At 27.6% G+C, this 26160-nt stretch overlaps 1 protein-coding gene across 2 annotated transcripts in view; it reads right to left on the reverse strand.

Moving 5' to 3' along the window:
* Positions 1–7042: 7042 nt before the first annotated feature.
* Positions 7043–26160, reverse strand: part of Invadolysin (leishmanolysin-like peptidase, invadolysin) — a 108323-nt gene continuing 89205 nt past the window's right edge. The window contains exons 3-11 of one of the 2 annotated variants that reach the window (XM_075310861.1): positions 25924–25954; positions 25601–25683; positions 17994–18105; positions 17536–17921; positions 17246–17471; positions 13850–14037; positions 13618–13750; positions 9023–9182; positions 7043–8945 (exon numbers count right to left, since the gene is read on the reverse strand). In XM_075310861.1, the coding sequence (XP_075166976.1) occupies positions 8476–8945; positions 9023–9182; positions 13618–13750; positions 13850–14037; positions 17246–17471; positions 17536–17921; positions 17994–18105; positions 25601–25683; positions 25924–25954 (1789 nt within the window). In that variant the 3' untranslated portion in view covers positions 7043–8475. Of the gene's footprint in view, positions 8946–9022; positions 9183–13617; positions 14038–17245; positions 17472–17535; positions 17922–17993; positions 18106–25600; positions 25684–25923; positions 25955–26160 lie in introns of both variants that reach the window. The other variant, XM_075310797.1, reaches the window with a different exon arrangement.

The raw sequence follows: 26160 nt of genomic DNA on the forward strand, positions 1-26160 counted from the left end.
TATAGTATGAGATATCCATAAGATTATTGCATGAGTGTTTCGACAAGACTAGTTCAGAAATAACATACAAATGGTACCGGTATGCAAGGTAGAATTGTAATAAAGACAAACATTTTCGAATCACAATAGCAGTTTATTGTGAATAATTCGTATAAAAAATAAAACAAATAGAAATGGAAAAAAACTACGATAAATTTGTGGGAGAATTAGAAAAAAAAACACTAATAAAGTTTACTTGGTTCCAAAGATGTTGATCTTTCCTTAAATATTTTTGTATTGACCGCAAGCCAATGATACAGCTCCTTTAAAATACTCTTTTTGCACATGGCATTTTGAGACTTGGTGTGCTAAGGTGTTGTTCTGCAACAATGACAATGATAGGTTACATCCACTCTACGAATTCATTTACACAAAAAAAGTCTTTTGTAAAACTGATGCTAACATGAACTAATATTTATTGCAATATTTTTATTTGGTTATAGTTCATTTTTAAAATTTTGTAAGAAATTTTCCCCAGCCCAAGTATGTGACATTTTCTGAACTAAATGGCAGTAAAATTTCAATGACATACAAATTTTTTCAATTCTAATTAAAACAGAAGAAGTTTTTCGTAAATGGGAATGATCTGGCGCTTAAGATTTTTTCTTTATTTTTAGATAATTTTTGCTTTTCGAGAAAGATGCATTTCGTTAATGGTAGTTAAAAATCCAAAAAATGTCGGAAAGTTTTCGTTAATTTAATGAATCTCAAAATTTGGAATACAATTTAGTTAAATTTTCGCAGGAGATAGTTAATTTCCCCATAATGTAGTTTACTTTGTTTTCTGTGTACAATTCATTAGAGATGATCTAAATTTGCTGTGCTTCTCGATCACAAGTCTTAGTTAAACCAATGGTAAATTTAAATTATTTTTATTGAAAAAAATTTTTTGTTTGTGGTTAAATTTTATTATTTTTTTAATCATTATTGGTGTTTTGATTACAGTTTAAAATCATGTGTTGACTAACTACAAGAGTAGCTTAATCAACTGAGGAAAGGTATGCTGGTCAAATTTATTTGGGCAAAACCCTGAAGATTGCAAGATGGTTGGAGCCAGCGTTGTCACAATGAATTTTTATTTTGGTCCAACATTTTTCCAAAATTCGTAACAGCGGACCATTTTTTCAAATTATATTAATATTTTATAATAATTTAATTTTAATATACTATAATAAAAAAAGTTAAAATTTTGTACAATTTTTATTTCTATTCAAATTTTATTTCTATAGAAAATGTTGTCAAAATTTTATTTCTATAGAAAATGTTGTCAAAATTTTATTTCTATAGAAAATTTTGTCAAAAATTTATTTCTATAGAAAATTTTGCCAAATTTTATTTCTATAGAAAAATTTGTCAAAATTTTTTTTATGGAAAATTTTGTCAAAATTTTATTTGTATAGAAAATTTTGCAAAAAAAAATTATTTCTATAGAAAATTTTGTCACAATTTTATTTCAATTGAAAATTTTGTCAAAATTATATTTCTATAGAAAATTTTGTCAAAATTATATTTCTATAGAAAATTTTGTCAAAAATTTATTTCTATAGAAAATTTTGCCAAATTTTATTTCTATAGAAAAATTTGTCAAAAATTTTTTTTTAATGGAAAATTTTGTCAAAATTTTATTTCTATAGAAAATTTTGCAAAAAAATTTATTTCTATAGAAAATTTTGTCAAAATTTTATTTCTATAGAAAATGTTGTCAAAATTTTATTTCTATTGAAAATTTTGTCAAAAATTTATTTCTATAGAAAATTTTGTCAAAATTGTATTTCTATAGAAAATTTTGTCAAACATTTATTTCTATGGAAAATTGTGTCAAAATTTTATTTCTATAGAAAATTTTGCCCAGATTTTATTTCTAAAGAAAATTTTGTCAAAATGTTATTACTATAGAAAATTTTGTCAAAATTTTATTTCTATAGAAAATTTTGTCAACATTTTATTTCTATATTTTCTTTCTACATTCAGAAAACATAGTGCTCAGAGTAAATTTTTTCAAAATGTTATTACTATGGAAAATTGTGTCAAAATTTTATTTCTATAGAAAATGTTGTCAAAATTTTATTTCTATAAAAATTTTTGTCAACATTTTATTTCTATACAAAATTTTGTCATAATTTTATTTCTATACAAAATTTTGTGAACATTTTATTTCTATCGAAAATTTTATCAAAAATTTATTTCTATAGAAAATTTTGTCAAAATTTTATTTCTATGGAAAATTTTGTCAAAATTTTATTTCTATAGAAAATTTTGTCAAAATTTTATTTCTATAGAAATTTTTGTCAATATTTTATTTCTATAAAATGTTTGTCAAAATTTTATTTCTATAGAAAATTTTGTCAAAATTTTATTTCTATAGAAATTTTTGTCAAAATTTTATTTCTATAGAAAATTTTGTCAAAATTGTATTTCTATAGAAAATTTTGTCAAAATTTTATTTCTATCGAAAATTTTGTCAACATTTTATTTCTATAGAAAATTTTGTCATAATTTTATTTCTATAGACAATTTTGTCAAAATTTTATTTCTATAGAAAATGTTGTCAAAATTTTATTTCTATAGAAAATTTTGTAAAAATTTTATTTCTATAGAAAATTTTGTCAACATTTTATTTGTATAGAAAATTGTGTCAAAATTTTATTTCTATGGAAAATTGTGTCTAAATTTTATTTCTATAGAGAATTTTGCCAAAATTTTATTTCTATAGAAAATTTTGTCAAAATTTTATTTCTTTAGAAAATTTTGTCAAAATTTTATTTCTATAGAAAATTTTGTCAAAGTGTTATTTCTATAGAAAATTTTGTCCAAATTTTATTTCTATAGAAAATTTTGTCAAAATTCTATTTCTATAGAAAATGTTGTCAAAATTTTATTTCTATATTTTCTTTCAACATTTCTATCGAAAATTTTCTCAAAATTTTATTTCTATATTTTCTTTCTACATTCAGAAGACATAGTGCTCAGAGTAATTTTTTTTCAAAATTTTATTACTATGGAAAATTGTGTCCAAATGTTATTTTTATAGAAAATTTTGTCAAAATTTTATTTCTATAGAAATTTTTGTCAACATTTTATTTCTATACAAAATTTTGTCATAACTTTATTTCTATACAAAATTTTGTCAAAATTTTATTTCAATAGAAAATTTTGTCAAAATTTTATTTCTATAGAAAATTTTGTCAATATTTTATCTCTATAGAAAATTTTATCAAAATTTTATTTCTATAGACATTTTTGTCAACATTTTATTTCTATAAAATTTGTGTTAAAATCTTATTTCTATAGAAAATTTTGTTAAAATCTTATTTCTATAGAAAATTTTGTCAAAATTTAATTTCTATAGAAAATTTTTTCAAAATTTTATTTCTATAGAAAATTTTGTCAAAATTTTATTTCTAGAGAAAATTTTGACAAAATTTTATTTCTATAGAAATGTTTGTCAAAATTTTATTTCTATAGAAATTTTTGTCAAAATTTTATTTCTATAGAATTTTTTGTCAAAATTTAGGAATATGTTTCTTTTAATGTATAATTTTGATTATTTCAGAAAAAGTACTCGCGAAAATAAAGTGATTTTCAACTCGAAAACCGAACATAGTACCGGCCTTTAAAGGGGAAATCACATTAGCATCACACAAAGTTCAAAATGGACGCAATTTTAACTAAATCATAATAATTTCCATGAACTAAAATAAAGTTAAATTAAAGACAAAAAATGGAATTCATGAAGTTTCCCGGCAAAATTTTATTGAAAAATCCTCCTCAAACCATTCACTACAAAACGGGCTATTCCGTTTCTGTAAAAAATCTGGGGGAAATTGATGCCATCTGTATTCACAGCCAAGGATTACAAATGTATGACAATCCCATAGCATTCAGCTTCTATATATATATATATATGGTCATTTACTCTATTCACAAACCTTCAATTCGAAGAGAATATTCAAATAAAGAGTATGAATTTTGAAAGAGGTTCTATCAAGTTCGAATCGAATATTCGAAGTTTGCGATATTGGATACCGTAACTTTATTGGTACAGTGTTGCATTTTGGGTTCATTAAAAATTATGTCGTTTATTGTTTACAAAATTAGATTGGCAATACATTGCCAAATACAATTCATCAACATGGTTTAGCTTAGGAAAACCAATTCAACTTTTCCATAAATGTGAGTACATATTAAATTCGAGTTTAGCCGCTAAAACCGAAATTAAATGAGTAAAAACAACATAAAATTGTACCTCTTTGATTCAAAAATTCTTTTAACTTGATGGGGAATATCCCAAAGCAACTTTTCACAAAGTTTATATTATTTTTAATGGATTATTAGAGAAGTAATCGTGAAAAAATGGCGATTTCAGTGGTTAAACTCCAACTTAATACACACCCTTAATACTCACATTTATGGAAATCTTGAGTTGGTTTTCCTATGCTAAACTATGATGATGATTTGTATTTGGCAATTTAGTGTCAATCTAATTTCGTAAAAAATAAACGATATAATTTTCAATGACGCCAAAATGCACCACTGTACTTAAAAAATTACGTCCTCCAATCTTGGACGGAGGTCATAAACTTCGAATTTTCGATTCGAACTTCAAAACTTCAGTTTTTATATTTTCGAATGTAGCATAGACAACAACAACCTTACCCTAGATAAGATTTATCGTACAACTAAAATATGTAACAGACAGACCAGAGCAGAGGACAGAAAATGAAGCCGCCGCCGACCAGCTTCTTCCAGCCGAAGCCGCCGCCGAATATATCGACTCATCTCGACTAATAATTAGCCGCCAAGTAATCAAAAATATTGATTTAAATCAGAAAAATTGATTAATAATTGTTGTATTTTTTGTTTAACTTTCAACCCAAAATCCACCAGTATCATGTTTCTATAATAGCTTTGCAACCATTTAGCTCAGAAAATATAACTGAAATGAAAATTTGATTGTAAGTTTGGTTGAACAACTAATATCATTACCATTCGGATCACTTCAAATCGATTTTATAATGGATAATTGTCCGCCGCCGAATAGCCGAATTTATATCGGCTTAGCCGTCAAGCCGCCGGAGGCAAAAAATTAGTGTCAGCCGCCGCCGGCATAAATGGGCCGGCTTGACGGCTAAGCCGATATAAATGAGTCTATTCGGCGGCGGGCAATTATCCATTATAAAAGAAGTAAGGAAAGTCTAAATTCGGGCGGGACCGACTATATTATACCCTGCACTCAGTGATAAGAGAGAAGTTCACCACTGTGGTATCACAATGGACTGAATAGTCTAAGTGAGCCTGATACATCGGGCTGCCACATAACCTAACCTATTATACCCTGCACCACTTTGTAGATCTAAATTTTCGATACTATATCACATCCGTCAAATGTGTTGGGGGCTATATATAAAGGTTTGTCCCAAATACATACATTTAAATATCACTCAATCTGGACAGAATTTGATAGACTTCTACAAAATCTATAGACTCAAAATTTAAGTCGGCTAATGCACTAGCGTGGAACGCAATGTTAGTTAAAAAATATGGGAAACATTTAATTCTGAAGCAATTTTAAGGAAACTTCGCAAAAGTTTATTTATGATTTATCGCTCGATATATATGTATTAGAAGTTTAGGAAAATTAGAGTCATTTCTACAACTTTTCGACTAAGCAGTGGCGATTTAACAAGGAAAATGTTGGTATTTTGACCATTTTTGTGGAAATCAGAAAAACATATATATGGGAGCTATATCTAAATCTCAACCAAATTGGGCCAAAACTCTGGCTTCTGGGGCCATATAAGTCCATATCGGGCGAAAAATATATATGGAAGCTATATCTAAATCTGAACCGATTTCAATCAAATTTGGCACACATGACTATACTACCAATTGTACTCCTTGTGCAAAATTTCAAGCTAATCGGGATAAAACTCTGGCTTCTGGGTCCATATAAGTGCATATTGGGCGAAAGATATATATGGGAGCTATATCTAAATCTGAATCGATTTCAACCAAATTTGGCACGCATAGCTACAATGCTAAATCTGCTCCCTGTGCAAAATTTCAACCAAATTGGGCCAAAACTCTGGCTTTTAGGAAATTTTGCACAATTGACTATACTACTAATTGTACGCCTAGTGCAAAATTTCAACCAAATTCGGCCAAAAATCTGGCTTCTGGGGCCATATAAGTCCATATCGCGAGAAAGATATATATGGGAGCTTTATCTAAATCTGAACCTATTTCAATCAAATTTTGCACACTTGACTATACTACCAATTGTACTCCTTGTGCAAAATCGGGATAAAACTCTGGCTTCTGGGCCCATATAAGTGCATATTGGGCGAAAGATATATATGGGAGCTATATCTAAATCTGAACCGATTTCTTCTAAAATCAATAGGGTTCTATTCAGACCCAAATTAGGAACATGTGCCAAATTTGAAGGCGATTGGACTTAAATTGCGACCTAGACTTTGAACACAAAAATGTGTTCACAGACAGACGGACAGGTTTATATCGACTCAGGGACTCACCCTGAGCATTATAGCCAAAGACACCATGTGTCTATCTCGTCTCCCTCTGGGTGTTACAAACATATGCACTAACTTATAATACCCTGTTCCACAGTGTGGCGCAGGGTATAAAAACAGGCGGGGAAACGTCCGAGGTGCAATGGTTAGCATGCCCGCCTGTCATACAAAGAGAAATTTTTCAGTGAAGGATTATCACCTCTCAGTAATTCTGGTCACATTTCAGAGTGTTTTAAAGCTTCTCTACGGAGTTTCACGGCAACGGTGCGAAAATACCTCTTGATTCAAAATAACACCTCTTGTTGGAAACCCTTTTTTATTAGTGTTAGACATGATGCTTGTCCACCTAAATGCATCTTTACTATAACGACCTTATTGGTGGAGACCATTTCAAAGATTGCCTTTATTTTATATTTCCTATATACCTACCTCTGTATTATTATTTTTTTTTTAATTAAAACACCAAAGAATTGGGAAATCTTAATTTTCCTTTGTTTTAAATAGTTTGCGTAAAATGCACACTGGATTAAAAGGTCCTTATATTTTATTTGTATACTCTCCTCAAAAATATCATACATACCGATAAACAGCAATCAATCTCATCTAACAAATATCTCAAAAAAAGAATAGCCCTGTTTTATACATACAAATATTTTTTAAAAAAGGGCTACAATTATTGCAACATATAATACGAAATAATTATAAACATTGCTTGTTTGTTCTATATAAATACATGCATATAAAATAGATAAAGCGTTACTATGACGCATAAAGTCTTAAAGGAATGTTGTAGATATTGCAGGAAAACAAAAACAAAAAAACGAATAGAACGGAATGTAAAAGTAAGGTCGACAATATTTGTTGGTTGGGTGGATAATTGGATGGATGGATGGATATATAGGCATGGCAGCTGCCCAAAAAAAAGAGTATAATATCAAATACTTTTTTGTCTCTGTGTATCAATTACATACAATACAAATATTCTAAAAATACACAATTTATTGTTTGTTTTAACTTAGACTTAGGAATATAAATTACTCATCATATCATATTATTAGGTTTTTATTTTTTTTTTTCATCTATTAATCAAAGACAATAGAGAGAAGAAGATGGGAGATTGGCTGTTGAGAACATCAAACCATTTACGGTGCTAGGTCCATACTTGTCATTGAGCTTAACATGGAATCGGGCAGCACTCAGTGATAAGAGAGAAGTTCGCCAATGTGGTATCACAATGGACTGAATAGTCTAAGTGAGTCTGATATATCGGGCTGCCACCTAACCTAACCTAGGCCATACTTTTCGTTTATCGAACCAAACGCGTATACGACAAGTATTGACATAACATTAAAATGCACATAGGAAATAAATTTCCATAAACGGAAAAAATGTAATTTTTTTGTTGTTGCCTAAAATTTAACATTGTTTCATTAAGAAAATTAAGTTTTTCATTTAAAAAATAAAAAAAAATTACAAACATGTATGTAACTAGCACCGTCAATGCAACATTTGGTGTGACGTAGACGAATTTCCCATCTTCTAAAGTCTATTGTCTTTGCTATTAACAAAGAAAATCCTGGATGCCTTGTGGTGGTATATAAGGATTTTGTTTGTTTGTTGTTTGTTTTTTTTTTTCAATTAGTTTGCAGGTATATAGAAAGAAAGCTACTATCAAAATTTTCTTTCAATTGTTGAGATTTATGAATGCCCACAGCTCACAGTAGTTCAAATAGTTCATAATTGGAGTATATGGTAAATATATTAGAGAACACTAAGATCACACTAAATATACACAATACATATACAGATAATATACACAGATATATAGTTATCTACCTGATCTACAAGCTAATTCGTATGTACATTTGTACTAAACCTATTTTCTATCTATTTATTTATCTATCTATCGCCATCGTATTACTAAGCCATGTAGAAGTAAAGCAGCAAATGCTAAATAAATTGACCTATGGCTAAAGAGAGCATATAGATCGCTTGCTCCACATTGTAAATAATCTCGTGGATATTTATTTAATGGTGGTGCCTCCTCCCTCAGACGACATTCTTCGTCTTGTGCTCCAAAATATTCACCACATATTTCTTCACATGAGGGGCATATCAGGGCTCCTCGATGTAGCCAATTATTGGCTGAAATACTTATGGACAATTTTTGCCCAGGAAAATAACAGGTGTAACTATAGTTTCCTACATAGATATGTAAGCGACCATCGCTGCAATTGTAGCGATAACAACCTGAACCCCAGTGTTGCCATTCACGTGTATGATGGCAATTTCGTTCCTCCCACATTGATTCGCCATGATCAAAACATTTGGAACCTTGTCCATATGATTCCAAGGCGTAATTTTTCTCAGCCACTAAAAGTAAGAACGTGAAATTTGTTTTTTTTTTTAATATCTTTACATTAATTTTATCAAATACGTTTTCTACTTACTTGGATTGTTCTCCACAAAATGACAATGAGATCCTCTTATAGTGATGTTTTTATTTCGCCATGTAAATTCCTGTATATAGGGACAATGATCGGCTAGGGCAACTGATCCGCCGTAATATACTTCATCACCATCTTTTATGTTGCCAATACTATCGAAATTCTGAAAAAAAAATATTCATAATATAATGAGCGCTCTATGATTGAAGCGAGACGGAACTAATAAAACTACCACAGAAAATCTGAAGACATGCGGAGTGGACCTTTGTATATCATACACAACTCAGTGGACAAATACCTAGTAATACCAATACCTTAGTTCCAATCAAAAATCTCATTCAAATTAGGGTCAGCTACCCTAAAATGTTATCAAGTTTATCGTGTATCTCTAACAAATTTTAAATCGCAGAATTCAATTATATTTGCTTTATTGGCAGCCTATTATATTGTTTAATAGCTACCCAGCAAAAAAAGAGCTTCCAAAAAAGTAGTTTGGATCCCCAATCTGTGATCCGGAAGTAGTGCAAACTTGGATCATCTCCAATGAATTTTACATGGGTTTGTCATAGGACGGAAGTACTCCCTTTTTGGATCCTTTGCATTGCTTTAGAAGTTGTGCCCTGGAAGTTAATTTGAATGAAGAAATTTAAAAAGCGCAAAAAAATTTTTTTTTCAACCAATTTCACTTTTTTTTTCATCAATATGTTTTATTACACAGTTATTTTCCTATTATCTAATTTTTATAATTTGAAAAACTTATTCGCTCCGACCAGGGATTGAACCTGGGTTTGCTGGCACCATAACAGTACGCCTTAGCACACTCAGCCACAAACGCCATTGAACATAAAGCGTCGAAAGGTCAATTCAAATGTTTGTGATATGATCGTAATACGACACCAAGGAATAACATTCTAATTGCTTCTCGAGATGTTCTTTATTAGTATGAACGAAAAAATAAGAAACGCAGGTTCAAATCTCACCAGCGGCAATTTTTTTAATCAAATATTTTTCTAAAAAAATATTTTTTTATGTCATGCATCGTTTTTATTTTTTATTTTCGGCATATATTTTCGTATAAATATATTTTTTCCAATAAAAGTCAACAAAAATTAAAAATTCTCGTAATTTGCAAAACCTTCTCAAAAGAACTTCCATGGAAGCGAAAAAGTCAAACGGCACAGGTTCAAATCCCAGCGGGGATGAAATTTATTTTTTTTATTATTTTTTTACTTTTTTATTAATTTCTATTTTTTTATTATTTTTTTACTTTTTTATCAATTTCTATTTTTTTTAGTATTTTATTAGTTTTCTATTTTTTTTTGTAAAATTTAATTATAAAAAATTTGCACTTAAAATAGCCTGATTGCGTTCTTTCTAATACTTGTCCACAAGGACTGCATCGGAAGTAGAAAAAAATCATTGGGGGATCCCAAGATGCGCTTTAGAAGAAATGTATGTGCACTTGTCCAAAAGGACTGCATCGGAAGTGGAAAAAAATATTGGTGGATCCCACGATGCGCTTTAGAAGAAATGTTTGTGGACTTGTCCAAAATGACTGCATCGGAAGTTGAAAAAACTCGATGGGGGATTCTGGGATGGGCTTTAAAAGAAATGTTTGTGGAACTACTTCCAATTTTTTTTTGCTGGGTATCTAAAGCATTTGCGTCTAAATTTTGTATAAAAAGAATTCGTGATAGGATTCAAGAGTAGCAAAGTGATAATCGTTGGGAAAATAACAACCGGCTGTTGTTGGCGATGGAGAATCCTTCAAAGTGAAAAAAATGGATCTATATCGCCATAAATCGCTACAACCCAGCAAAAAAATTTGGAAGTTCTTCCAAAGGCACAACTTTAAAAGCACTTCCAGAAGATGCACTCCCAATGATGTTCTTTATTTTAACTATCCAGGAAGTTCTTTTAAGTCAAATTTTTTAACTTGGTTTTTCATACACTTAATGGTTAATTTTAACTTTTTTCTTGTTTCAAATAGGATAAAAAAAGAGTAAGAATTCATAAAATGGTACAAATCATTTAAATTTTGTCAAAAAAGTGCTAAATCCAATCTGAAAAAATTGTGAATTTTTTAAAATATTTCGACAGGCGTTAGAATCAATTAAAAATTATAAAAAATTATAAAAATTATTTAGTTGACAAAATATCACAGAATTTTTTAATTTACATCGGATCACACCTAAAGAAATGATGCAAATTCAGTGCAACGGCTTTTAAAATGGAGGACTTCCGTCCTATGACAAGCCCATCCCAGCAAAAAAAATTGGAAGTAGTTCCACAAACATTTCTTTTAAAGCCCATCCCAGAATCCCCCATCGAGTTTTTTCAACTTCCGATGCAGTCCTTTTGGACAAGTCCACAAACATTTCTTCTAAAGCGCATCTTGGGATCCCCCAATGATTTTTTTCTACTTCCGATGCAGTCCTTGTGGACAAGTATTAGAAAGAACGCAATCAGGCTATTTTAAGTGCAAATTTTTTATAATTAAATTTTACAAAAAAAAAAAAAATAGAAAACTAATAAAATACTAAAAAAATAGAAATTAATAAAAAAGTAAAAAAAAAAATTAAAAAAATTAATTTCATCCCCGCTGGGATTTGAACCTGTGCCGTTTGACTTTTTCGCTTCCATGGAAGTTCTTTTGAGAAGGTTTTGCAAATTACGAGAATTTTTAATTTTTTTGTTGATTTTTAATGGAAAAAATATATTTATACGAAAATATATGCCGAAAATAAAACATAAAAACGATGTATGACATAAAAAAAATAATTTTTTAGAAAAATATTTGATTAAAAAAATTGCCGCTGGTGAGATTTGAACCTGCGTTTCTTATTTTTTCGTTCATACTAATAAAGAACATCTCGAGAAGCAATTAGAATGTTATTCTTTGGTGTCGTATTACGATCATATCACAAACATTTGAATTGACCTTTCGACGCTTTATGTTCAATGGCGTTTGTGGCTGAGTGTGCTAAGGCGTTCTGTTATGGTGCCAGCAAACCCAGGATCAACCCCTGGTCGGAGCGAAAAAGTTTTTCAAATTGTAAAAATTAGATAATAGGAAAATAATTGTGTAATAAAAGATATTGATGAAAAAAAAAGTGAAATTGGTTGAAAAAAAAATTTTTTTTGCGCTTTTTAAATTTCTTCATTCAAATTAACTTCCAGGGCACAACTTCTAAAGCAATGCAAAGGATCCAAAAAGGGAGCACTTCCGTCCTATGACAAGCCCATGTAAAATTCATTGGAGATGATCCAAGTTTGCACTACTTCCGGATCACAGATTGGGGATCCAAACTACTTTTTTGGAAGCTCTTTTTTTGCTGGGATGTTAAATTCATCGCTTCTGCGTCAATTTTGCACCACTTCCGGATCCAAAAAGAACATTTTCATTACTTTTTTAGCGACGCTTTTTTTGCTGGGAAGTGGTAATAAAAAATGCAGCAAAATAGAAAATGTTCTTTGCATAAAAATGGAAAATTGTTCACATAGGTTAGGATAGGTTAGGTGGCAGCCCGATGTATCAGGCTCACTTAGACTATTCAGTCCATTGTGATACCACATTGGGGAACTTCTCTCTTATCACTGAGTGCTGCCCGATTCCATGTTAAGCTCAATGACAAGGGGCCTCCTTTTTATAGCCGAGTCCGAACGGCGTTCCACATTGCAGTGAAACCACTTAGAGAAGTTTTGAAACCCTCAGAAATGTCACCAGCATTACTGAGGTGGGATAATCCACCGCTGAAAAACTTTTTGGTGTTCGGTCGAACGGGAATCGAACCCACGACCTTGTGTATGCAAGGCGGGCATGCTAACCATTGCACCACGGTGGCTCCCGGTCGGAAGGAAAACGCTAAATTGACTGAGAATTTCACCACGATCCAGATTATATATATTCTATGGGGTCTGAGACCAATAACCCTATGGAAGAGAGCATAAAAAGGGAAAATTGCTCACAAATATAATATTCGACTAGGGTTTGGAATCAAAATGTATAAAAAATATTACCGTATGTTATGGCACAGTATGGCAAAAAGTCTCACAAAAATCCGAAAAGTATGACATTAACCCCCATTTTCATGAAGCTCCGTTAGTGCTACGTTTGCTAACGAACTTTTAAACCGTGATATCTACATATCTGTCATCTTGCATATATATTACATATGCCAGTTAGAAACTTAACTGCTGAAAATTTTTCAATTAAAGTTAACCGGAGAGAAGATATTTGCAATTTACTTTCTTTTAACTGGCAGTTAAAGTCTAACGGAGCTACAAGAAAATGGCCGTAAGTGGCACAACAAAAACAATGGCTCAAAAGATATGTAACTTAAAGATAACGTGAAAGTTATAATTTTAAACATAAGGTGTCAAATTATGACACTCATCACAGAGAATTGAAAGCACACTATTATCTCCTAAGTCAAAGTTTCTGCAAAAATTATGTATGTAGGGTTAATATAGATTTGCAAGCCGTCAACAATATGATATAGATATCTATCAGCTGTATGTCTAAGATTTTCTGTCTAAGTAACATTGTATAGTATATAATCCTATATCAAATTGTGTTTAAAAATAAAAAAACTTACCTGATACTGCTCTGGTAATACAAAATTGTGCCTGATCAAATTACACAATGCAACAGAATTCCTATCATCAGTGCATTCAGTTTGTAAGGGATCTTGTTTGACTTTCGAACAGAAAGGATGAATCGATCGACCTCTGCAAAACAAATAACAAACGTTAGTATGGGAATTGTAACAATATAAATAAATAAATAAATAAATATAGGACACTTTACGCTGAGCCTTCTTAATGTACCTCGCATTATTTAATTGTATCCAATCTTTACAGCTACGCATAACAAAGCTACAGCCTAATCCACGACCCCATGAAAGAGGACTTGCCATACTGTAGTTGGCACGATACCAACCAGAATCTTCCATTAATGCTAGGGTTATGCGAGAAAACACTGGTGATTGGGTATGGGTACCCGTCATGGCTTCATTCTGTAATGAGAAAAAAAGAAAAATAATAAAAATAAATATTGAACGAATGAAATACCATAGATAACTATCGGTTTATATGATGTCCAGGCTTTGAAAATCATAAAACAGAAAATTTCGTATTGCAAAAACTTGAAAATATTTGAATAGTCTTCGATCTCATTTTTTAATTAAAAATCAATTGAAATCTTAAACTCAAAAGGGAAGTTGTCAATTAAAGAATTAAACATTTATCCTGTTAGCAATTTCGAGCATGTAATGATAGTAACTATTATTTAGTCTATACATTATCATAGAGCTCAACTTCTTTGGTCGGGCCTTTAGAGTGAACAAATGAAGAACCTTCGATTTAGAAAAGTAAGTTAGAAGAACTGTTCCAATGAAAATTTATCAAGTGAACAATAAGCTTCTGCCCTAATTGTATCCTATCGCCGTAAATTTTATTTTGAGAATCTCATACGATATAGCCATACTCCAGAATGGGTCTAACAAGTGAGGACACAAAATGTCGTATCCACCATCTCATTATAAAATATACGTCTATACGTGAACAATTTTAACTTCCGTTTGCAAAAGTGGCCATAATTTACTATATAAAGTTAGGTTAGGTTTGGGAACTTGGGAAAATTGCATACGAGAATTATTCTTCCCAAATTTACATTGGAATATATCCTAAGTTCGTAGTAGTTGATAAGACCCAGCATGGTGGATGTGTGTGAAGATAAATTCGAATTTGAAATTTGCTGCAAAAACTTAACCGACACACAAACCCCTACCAAAACTATTTTTCAAATTAGAATTTGGATTTTTTAGTATTTTGCTTATTATTCAAAATAGTTTTGGTACGATGGGCTATGTTGTAAACATTTTTTGAAAAAGTATTTTCCAATTTGTGCTTTTCACAAATACTTTTCTAATGAAGACTTTCGTGGGCATGAAAGCTGAGCTCAAGCCCTTTCCAATGAACCTAGACTCTATACCGAACGCGGCTTAGTTTTGGCACAGTGGGCCCGTTGTAAAAATTTGTTGAAAAAGTATTTTCCAATTTGTGCTTTTCACAAATACTTTTCTAATGAAGACTTTCGTGGGTATGAAAGATGAGCACAAGCCCTTTCCAATGAACCTAGTCTCTATACCGCAATTATATTTTCCAGTTAGCTCTTTTCACAAATACTTTTCTAATGAAGTATTTGTGAAAAGCGCAAATAAAATTTTCAAAAAGGGCTTGAGCTCAGCTTTCATAATCACCTAGACACGGCTTAGTTTTGGCACAGTGGGCTCCGTTGTAAAATTTTTTTTGAAAAAGTATTTTCCAATTTGTGCTTTTCACAAATACTCTTCTAATGAAGACTTTTGGTTATTATTATAAAAGCTGAGATCAAGCCCTTTCCAATAAGCCTACTCTATATACTGCACGCGGGTTAGTTTTTGAATAATAAGCAAAATACTAAAAATCCAAATTCGAATTAAAATTTTTTTGGTGGTGGTTTGTGTCGCGGCTAAGTTTTTATTGCAAATTTCAAATTCGAATTTATCTTCACACACATGCATGGCGGCACAGATCCATAACACGGTTGCCACAGATGGTTGAATTCTACCAAACATTGTAGATTTTTTATTGTTTGTAGATTGGCAGAATTATTAATATTAACAAAATTTTCTATAGAAATAAAATTTTGACAAAATTTTCTATAGAAGTAAAATTTTGACAAAATTTTCTATAGAAATAAAATTTTGAAAAAATTTTCTATAGAAATAAAATTTTGAAAAAATTTTCTATAGAAATAAAATTTTGACAAAATTTTCTATAGAAATAAAATTTTGACAAAATTTTCTATAGAAATAAAATTTTGACAAAATTTTCTATAGAAATAAAATTTTGCCAACATTTTCTATAGAAATAAAATTTGGCAAAATCTTCTATAGAAGAAAAATTTTGACAAAAATTTTGAAAAAAAAATCTATAGAAATAAAATTTTGACAAAATTTTCTATAGAAGTAAAATTTTGAAAAAATTTTCTATAGAAGTAAAATTTTGACAAAATTTTCTATAGAAATAAAATTTTGAAAAAATTTTCTATAGAAATAAAATTTTGACAAAATTTTCTATAGAAATAAAATTTTGACAAAATTTTCTATAGAAATAAAATTTTGACAAAATTTTCTATAGAAATAAAATTTTGCCAACATTTTCTATAGAAATAAAATTTGGCAAAATCTTCTATAGAAGAAAAATTTTGGCAAAAATTTTGAAAAAAAATTCTATAGAAATAAAATTTTGACAAAATTTTCTATAGAAATAAAATTTTGACAAAATTTTCTATAGAAATAACATTTTGACAAAATTTTCTATAGAAATAAAATTTTGACAAAATTTTCTATAGAAATAAAATTTTGACAAAATTTTCTATAGAAATAAAATTTTGACAAAATTTTCTATAGAAATAAAATTTTGACAAAATTTTCTATAGAAATAAAATTTTGACAAAATTTTCTATAGAAATAAAATTTTGACAAAATTTTCTATAGAAATAAAATTTTGACAAAATTTTCTATAGAAATAAAATTTTGACAAAATTTTCTATAGAAATAAAATTTTGACAAAATTTTCTATAGAACTAGAATTTTTTGACAAAATTTGCTATAGAAAAAAAATGACAAAATTTTCTATAGAAGTAAAATTTAGACAAAATTTTCTATAGAAGTAAAATTTAGACAAAATTTTCTATAGAAATAAAATTTTGACAAAATTTTTTATAGAAATAAAATAGGAAGTATTTGAGTTAAGTTTGAAGTCACAGGCAGCCACCGTGGTGCAATGGTTACCATGCCCGCCTTGCATACACAGGGTCATGGGTTCGAACCCAGTTTGGACCAAACACCAAAAAGTTTTTCAACGGTGGATTATCCCACCTCAGTAATGCTAGTGACATTTCTGAGTGTTTCAAAGCTTCTCTAAGTGGTTTCACTGCAATGTGGAACGCCGTTCGGACTCGGCTATAAAAAGGAGGTCCCTTGTCATTGAACTTACCATGGAATCGGGCAGTACTCAGTGATAAGAGAGAAGTTCACCACTGTGGTATAACAATGGACTGAACAGTCTAAATGACCCTGAAATATCGGGCTGCCACTGTACCTAACCTAATTGCGTCTTTGAATTTTCCTTCCTATGATCAGTTGTTTACTTTTATTTCTAAAATAAAATCATTACCTCCAGAATACGTTTCTCCCAATGCGTTAATGCTGTACCCTCACCACCTTGATCTTCCAATTCGGCTCCTTCCAGTTTGTCACAATTGAAATGTTTACGCACCTCAGCCACAACTCTGGGAGTTACAACCATATCGATTTCTCGACTTACATGACCACCACGCACAGACCAATTTTCTCTGGTAACTTTTCGTATTGTCTCATTACTCCACTGATGAATTTGAAGACTGCAACAAAGCAACACAAAGAAAATTAGGAAAAAATCAAATAGAAAGTGTATATTATACAAACATTTCATGCATGTGTGGTTTCCCTGTATCAGGATTGCGAGGAGTTCTAGGATTACCATCATCATCACGAAAAAATGCAAAAAGACTAACTGAAAAACCCAAAGCATGAAGAATTTCATGTTTCACTGTCGATATCAAAGTGTGTAATTCCTGAGGTTTGGTACTAATACTATCGGGACACAGATTGGCATGACCTGCAATGGGCCGATCTAAAGTAGCCTCTTGTTGACAATGAGCTGCATATGCTACAGTTAAACCCTTATGACAACGATCCGTTTGTCTTGCCGACACGTAGAAAACGAAATCAGCATTTTCAATGCCATCCCCGGCCTGTGTAGTTTCATCGACACGACAATTTTGTCCTGTGGCATTACAAATTCGGCAAACCTGAAAAAATATATGATTGGGTAAAATTAGATGGCCCTTAGTTTTATTTTGCTATAATAAAAAAAAACTTACATCCAAGTGATTTTCTGGAACTTGAACTTCACCACACATAGTCACTGGTCTACAGTTATCTATACAATGTGTTAGACCATTTTTCACATAGACCCTAGTGTTGTTGCATTTCCTAAAGGAGGGAAGAAAACAGAGATAGATAGTATGCACCATTAATTTGATAACATAATATAAATTAATTGAAAAAATGATTTATTTTTTTATTATAATTTGCATTTCAATTTTTTTTAAATTCAAATCAAGTAAATTCAGCTATAATATTAAAAAAACTATATGCATGGGTGTATTAAACTTTGTAATATCAATATAATGGCTGAATTATTTGCAAGCGTGCTGAACCAACCCTTGAATGCACACAAAAAATCACATTACCTCTATCCACATTTTTTATTAGCTTTTATCTTTATTACTACAAATTTTAAATTTATTTCTTTATTTACACTGTACAACAAAGTTTAAGGTAATATCTTATGGGCACCTTAGGAAAGATTTTCAAACAATAGTACTTTTATAAATTTCAATTTATAACACTTGACGATACTATTAATTGTAGATTTTGTACCCTCTCCAACTACGAGGTACTTCACAAATTTTCTATAGAAATAAAATTTTGACAAAATTTTCTATAGAAATAAAACTTTAACAAAATTTTCTATAGAAATAAAATTTTGACAAAATTTTCTATAGAAATAAAATTTTGACCAAATTTTGTATAGAAATAAAATTTTGACAAAATTTTCTATAGAAATAAAATTTTGACAAAATTTTCTATAGAAATAAAATTTTGACAAAATTTTCTATAGAAATAAAATTTTTACCAAATTTTCTATAGAAATAAAATGTTGACAATATTTTCTATAGAAATAAAATTTTGACAAAATTTTCAATAGAAATAAAATGTTGACAATATTTTCTATAGAAATAAAATTTTGACAAAATTTTCTATAGAAATAAAATTTTGATAAAAAATTCTATAGAAATAAAATTTTGACAAAATTTTCTATAGAAATAAAATTTTAACAAAATTTTCTATGGACATAAATTTTTGACAAAATTTTCTAAAGAAAAAATATTTTGACAAAATTTCTATAGAAATAAAATTTTGACAAAATTTTCTATAGAAATAAAACTTTAACAAAATTTTCTATAGAAATAAAATTTTGACAAAATTTTCTATAGAAATAAAATTTTGGCCAAATTTTGTATAGAAATAAAATTTTGACAAAATTTTCTATAGAAATAAAATTTTGACCAAATTTTCTATAGGAATAAAATTTTGACAACATTTACTATAGAAATAAAATGTTGACAATATTTTCTATAGAAATAAAATTTTGACAAAATTTTCTATAGAAATAAAATTTTAACAAAATTTTCTAAAGAAAAAAAAATTTTTTGACAAAATTTCTATAGAAATAAAATTTGGACAAAATTTTCTATAGGAATAAAATTTTGACAAAATTTTCTATAGGAATAAAATTTTGACAACATTTTCTACAGAAATAAAATTTTGACAATATTTTCTATAGAAATAAAATTTTGACAAAAAATTTTGATAAAAATTTCTATAGAAATAAAATTTTAACAAAATTTTCTATAGCAATAAATTTTTGACAAAATTTTCTATAGAAATAAAATTTTAACAAAATTTCTTTACAAAACAACTTTTGAAAAAAAAAATTATTAGAAATAAAATTTTGACAAAATTTTCTATAGATATAAAATGTTGACAAAAAAATTTATTGACAATTTTGACATTTTCTATAGAAAAAAAAATTTTTGACAAAATTTGCTTTAGAAATAAAATTTTGACTAAATTTTCTATAGAAATAAAATGTCGACAAAATCTCTATAGAAAAAAAATGTTGACAAAATTCGCTATAGAAATAAAATTGTTAGAACATTTTCTAGAGAAATAAAATTTTGACAAAATTTTCTATAGAAATAAAAGTTTGACAAAATTTTCTATAGAAATAAAATGTCGACAAAAATCTCTATAAAAAATGTTTACAAAATTCGCTATAGAAATAAAATTGTTAGAAAATTTTCTATAGAAATAAAATTTTGACAAAATTTTCTATAGAAATAAAATTTTAACCAAATTTTTTTTTAGAAATAAAATTTTGATAAAATTTTCTATAGAAATAAAATTTTGACAAAATTTTCTATAGAAATAAAATTGTCTATAGAAATAAAATATTGACAAAATTTTCTATAGAAATAAAATTTTAACAAAATTTTCTATAGAAATAAAATATTGGCAAAATTTTCTATAGAAATAAAATTTTAACAAAATTTTCTATAGAAATAAAATTTTGATAAAATTTTCTGTAGAAATAAAATTTTGACATAATTTTCTATAGAAATAATATTTTGACAAAATTTTCTATAGAAATAAAATTTTAACAAATTTTTTTTTAGAAATAAAATTTTGACAAAATTTTCTTTAAAAATAAAATTTCTACAAAATTTTCTCCAGAAATAAAATTTTGACAAAATTTTCTATAGAAATAAAATTTTAACAAAATTGTCTATAGAAATAAAATGTTGACAAAATTGTCTATAGAAATACAATGTTGACAAAATTTTCTATAGAAATAAAATTTTAACAAAATTTTCTATAGAAATAAAATTTTGGCAAAATTTTCTATAGAAATAAAATTTTGATAAAATTTTCTGTAGAAATAAAATTTTGACATAATTTTCTATAGAAATAAAATTTTGACAAAATGTTCTATAGAAATAAAATTTTAACAAATTTTTTTTAGAAATAAATTTTTGACAAAATTTTCTTTAAAAATAAAATTTTGACAAAATTTTCTAAAAAATGTTGACAAAATTTTTTATAGAAATAAAATTTTGACAAAATTTTCTATAGAAATAATATTTTGACAAAATTTTCTAAAAAAATGTATCCAGATGCAAGACAAACTGCATTGAAGCATTAGCTATTTTTGAAAATATGTTAAAAAATATGAAACTATACTTGGTGTAATTTAAAATGAATTTATGTCACAGAGCAAATGAATAATGCCAAAAACACATAAATTCTTACCGCCATAAAATATACTAATTCATCAACTGTATTTATTCAAGATGATCAGACATGTAGCTTTACAAAAACTAACTTTTTTCCGCTCATTTTTTCATTACGTTTACGTACTGGAATTCTGGGTTGCTGGCACGGTTGCAACTCGTGCAAAAATAATCTACCAAAATTTTAAAAACATTTAAAAAATCAAAGTAAAAAACATTATTTTGAAGTTTTTGATCAAAATTTTCCCAAAATTTTATTTTCATTTTTTTTTTTTTTAATTTTTTTTTTTGCCGAGAAACTTTTGTCAAAATTTTATTTTTATCGAAATATTGGTCAAAATTGTTATTCTCTAGAAAACTTTGTCAACATTTTATTTCGGTAGAAAAGTTTTGTCAAAATTTTATTACTCTAGAAAATTTTGTCAAAATTTTTTTTCTATAGAAAATGTTCTAAAAATTTTATTTCTCTAAAAAATTTTGTCAAAATTTTATTTCTATAGAAAATTTTCTAAGAATTATAGCCAATTTTTTCAACATTTTTTTTTTATAGAGATTTTTGTCGACATTTTATTTCTATAGCAAATTTTGTCAAAATTTTATTTCTAAAGAAAATTTTGTCAAAATTTTATATCTATAGAAAATGTCAAAATTCTCCATAGAAATTTTTGTCAAAATTTTATTTCTATAGAAATTTTTGTCAAAATTTTATTTCTATAGAAAATTTTGACAAAATTTTATTTCTATAGAAAAGTTTGACAAAATCTTATTTCTAAAAAAAAATTTGATCGGTATAGAAAATTTTGTTAAAATTTTATTTCTATGGGAAATTTTGTCAAAAATATATTTCTATAGCAAATTTTGTCAAAATTTTATTCCTATAGAAAATTTTGACAATATTTTATTTCCATAGAAAATTTTGTCAAAATTTTGTTTCTATAGAAAATTTTGTCAAAATGTTATTTCTATAGAAAAAGTTGTCAAAATTTTATTTTTATCTTTACAAAAACTAACTTTTTCCCACTCATTTTCCTCATTACGTTTACGTACTGGAATTCTGGGTTGCTGGCATCGTTGCAACTCGTGCAAAAATAATCTACCAAAATTTTAAAAACATTTAATCAAAAATCTAAAAAATATTTTGAAGTTTTTGATCAAAATTTTATTTCTTTAGAAAATTTTTCAAATTTTTTTTGTGGAGAAACTTTTGTCAAAATTTTATTTCTATCGAAATATTGGTCAAAATTATTCTATAAAACTTTGTCAACATTTTATTTCTATAGAAAATTTTGTTAAAATTTTATTTCTAAAAAAATTGTCAAAATTTTATTTCTAAAAAAATTTGGTCAAAATTTTATTTCTATAGAAAATTGTGTCAAAATTTTATTTCTATAGAAAATTGTGTCAAAATTTTATTTCTATAGAAAATTTTGTCAAAATTTTATTTCTATAGAAAATTTAGTCAAATTTTTTTTCTATAGAAAATTTAGTCAAATTTTTTTTCTATAGAAAATTTTGTCAAAATTTTATTTCTATAGAAAATTTTGTCAAAATTTTATATCTATAGAAAATTGTGTCAAAATTTTATCTCTATAGAATATTTTGTCAAAATTTTATTTCTATAGACAATTTTGTCAACATTTTATTTTTATAGAAAATTCGGTCAAAATTTTATTTCTATAGAAAATTGTGTCAAAATTTTCTTTTTATAGAAAATTGTGTCAAAATGTTCTTTCTATAGAAAATTTTTCAAAAAAAAACTTTTTTTCTATAGAAAATTTTGTCAAAATTTTATTTCTATAGAAAATTTTGTAAAAAATTTATTTCTATAGAATATTTTGTCAAAATTTTATTTCTATAGAAAATTTTGTCAAAATTTTATTTCTATAGAAAATTGTGTCAAAATTTTATTTCTATAGAAAATTTTGTCAAAATTTTATTTCTATAGAAAATTTTGTCAAAATTTTATTTCTATAGAAAATTTTGTCAACATTTTATTTTTATAGAAAATTTGGTCAAAATTTTATTTTTATAGAAAATTTGGTCAAAATTTTTTTCTATAGAAAATTGTGTCAAAATTTTTTTTCTATAGAAAATTTTGTCAAAATTTTATTTCTATAGAAAATGTTGTCAAAATTTTATTTCTATAGAAAATTTAGTCAAAATTTTATTTCTATAGAAAATTTTTCTCAAAATTGTAATTAATTAGAAAATTTTGTGAAAATTTTGTTTCTATAGAAAATTTTGTAAAAAATTTATTTCTAAAGAAAAGTTTGTCAAAATTTTATTTCCATAGAAAATTTTGTAAAAATTCTATTTCTATTGAAAATTTTGTAAAAATTCTATTTCTATAGAAAATTTTGTCAAAAAGAAAAAACTTTTTTCTATAGAAAAATTTGTCAAAATTGTATTTCTATAGAATATTTTGTCAAACATTTTTTTTCTATAGAAAATTTTGTCAAAATTTTATTTCTATAGAACAAATTTATAAATTTTGTTATATTTATATTTCTATACAAAATTAAGTATATCTTAGTTGGGGAGGAATATTTTGAAAAATCTACCAAATTATCAAGAATTCTACCAATCTTCCAAACAGTAAAAAATCTATCATTTTTCACTCAAAAAAAAAATTGAACCCTATATTTCACTAAAGCCGATTTAATTCTATTTCAGTTCATCGAATTATTACGTTTTATTATGGAGTTAATAATTTTTTGAGTACGTTAGTTAAAGCAACTAAAATAGAGGATAAATATACTCAATATTCGTTCAGAATATACTCAATCTTTTCTTAAAATTTGTAAAGAATTTCTTAAAATTTGTAAAGTTTACCAATATTGAGCCCATCATGAACTTCGTATGGTACTAAAGACATTTTTGCAATTTTTAACTCTATTTTTTTCGTTCAAAAATTTCTTTAACAAGTGAAAAAAATGAATGTATATAGATTTTATATTATTCAATTTTTTATTGTATATATATGTTAGATTTTCTTGAAATTGGCGAAAATTATTTATTTTGCGAAATCGACGTGACACCAGCGTTTCTAATACAGTTTAGTTAAAATTTTCTAAAATTAACTAAAATTTTCTTTCCTTGTGGGTTCACTGTTTTTTCAGTGTTGGTAGAATTCCACCAACTCTGGCAACCGTGGTTGCTGGACAAAGAATTTCATATGGGGATCATTGGCTTGGATAAAAAACGCTTCAAATATAGGCTAAGACATATTTTGATGATTTGTATCTTTGGTTTAAAAAGTTTTTTGTTTGTTTTTGAATTAAGGGAACATTGTTTGATCTGTTTTGGATTTGTAAACCGGTATTTGTTTGTTCGTGAATTGCTTTATTAATGTATCGCAAACAGAGAATGGAAATCCCATAAATGAGATCTGTATCCCAATTTAATTTTATTGATCCTAGATTTAAAGCTACATATCCCTAAAAGTGTATTTATTTTAAAGAAGCCGAAATTTTTGCTCGGAATCAATACCAAAAACCTTAAGGGAAGGTCAAAATCTTTAGATCCAAGTGAACATTTGTTTGAGTGTAGATACTACACGGTTGAAAAAGACTGTTTTTCATATGTTTGGCTATAAACATTATATATTTGGAACACAAATTTTTAAACACAACATTTTTGAGTGCAAGCATATAATGTTCATAAACTAGCATAACATGTTTGGGACATATATGTTAATATGTTAGAACATATTATGTTTGGGACATAAAATGTTTGTAAATATAATATGCTTGGATGCAAACATATATTAATTTAGAAATAGCCTATAAACATATATGTGTTTAGTAGCTTGGAGCGCTATTTAACAGGGAGCGATATTGAATTAAGTTGGTGGTTGTGGCTTGTTATTACAAAATTAACATTTTATGTTTCCTTGGGCAATTGATCAGCTACTTCTTTGATCCTTACAAACTGGGTGGTCCGCTGTTCGAATCCCCGTCCGGCAAAAAGTAAAATTAAAAAAAAATTATAAAATATAACAATTTCTTTTACAATGTTTGCATTACAGAAAAAGGTGCTAAGAACTAAAAAATCTCGTGGAAGTGAGAAAGATGTGGAGGAATATACAATTAGGCAGAAACAACATTTTGAGCATTCAGATCGAAAACCTATGTTGTTAGCACCTATATTACCTGTTTATTTTCATAATTCATTATGATTGTAAATATATTTATATATAAATAAATAAATAAATAAAATTTTGAGCACAATATTGTTTGGGAGAAATTTTTTTAAGAATATAATATTTTTGGGTGCAAAATGCTACCAAACATATTATATGTTCACATAATAACATATTGTTTTTTGGAAGACAACATTATTGAATTTGGATGCAAAAATACAAAATGTTTGGAACTTAGACTACCCAAACATATATTGTTTAGACCAATATGCTTTCAAACATATTATATATTGGAAGAGATCAAACAAATAAATGTTTGGGCAATACCCAAAAATGTATATGCTTGAAGCAAAATATGTTTGGGAGTATATGTTACAGAAGCGATTTTTTATGAGGGTGAACAAATGTTCAATATTTTAAAAAATATTACCTGTTTAATCGGATAGGTCCTTTTGTTTGCCGCACCATCAATGCCTGTTCCCAAAATTCCATGGCTTCAGGAAGAACAGTGTTCTATATGTGGAAGAAATGAAAAATAAAATAAATCAGAGTTCTGCTTAGAGCTTAAATAGATTTAAAAGTTGGATATCTTCCTACAGATTGTCTTTATTTTAACTTTAGCTCAGAATTAATAGTTTAGACAAAATCTTTGAGTCTGCTTTCCTCTATTTTACATCAACATATCTATAATATATTCTTTTTGTAGTTCTGCTTTCACTTTAGAACAAATCTTCCAAGATCAGGTGTACTTACATTAATCAATATAAATTTGTCCGTATCGAGTCTGGAAAGAAAGAAGCAAAGAGGGAATAGTGCATTAGAATTTATTCGCATAGATCTCATTTCCTGTGTGGTCGTTATAATGGTGAATAGTCCAAGTGTCCAAATGTTAAGTTGACACTACTAAGGCCAATGTAGGAAGTTCAAGTTTTCCAACATTTATGGTCTACTGGTTTTCTATAAAGATTCTACAACCTACAGCCCCGCCGC

This window comes from Haematobia irritans, chromosome 1 (genome assembly GCF_050003625.1).
Source record: "Haematobia irritans isolate KBUSLIRL chromosome 1, ASM5000362v1, whole genome shotgun sequence".
Lineage (NCBI taxonomy): Eukaryota > Metazoa > Arthropoda > Insecta > Diptera > Muscidae > Haematobia > Haematobia irritans.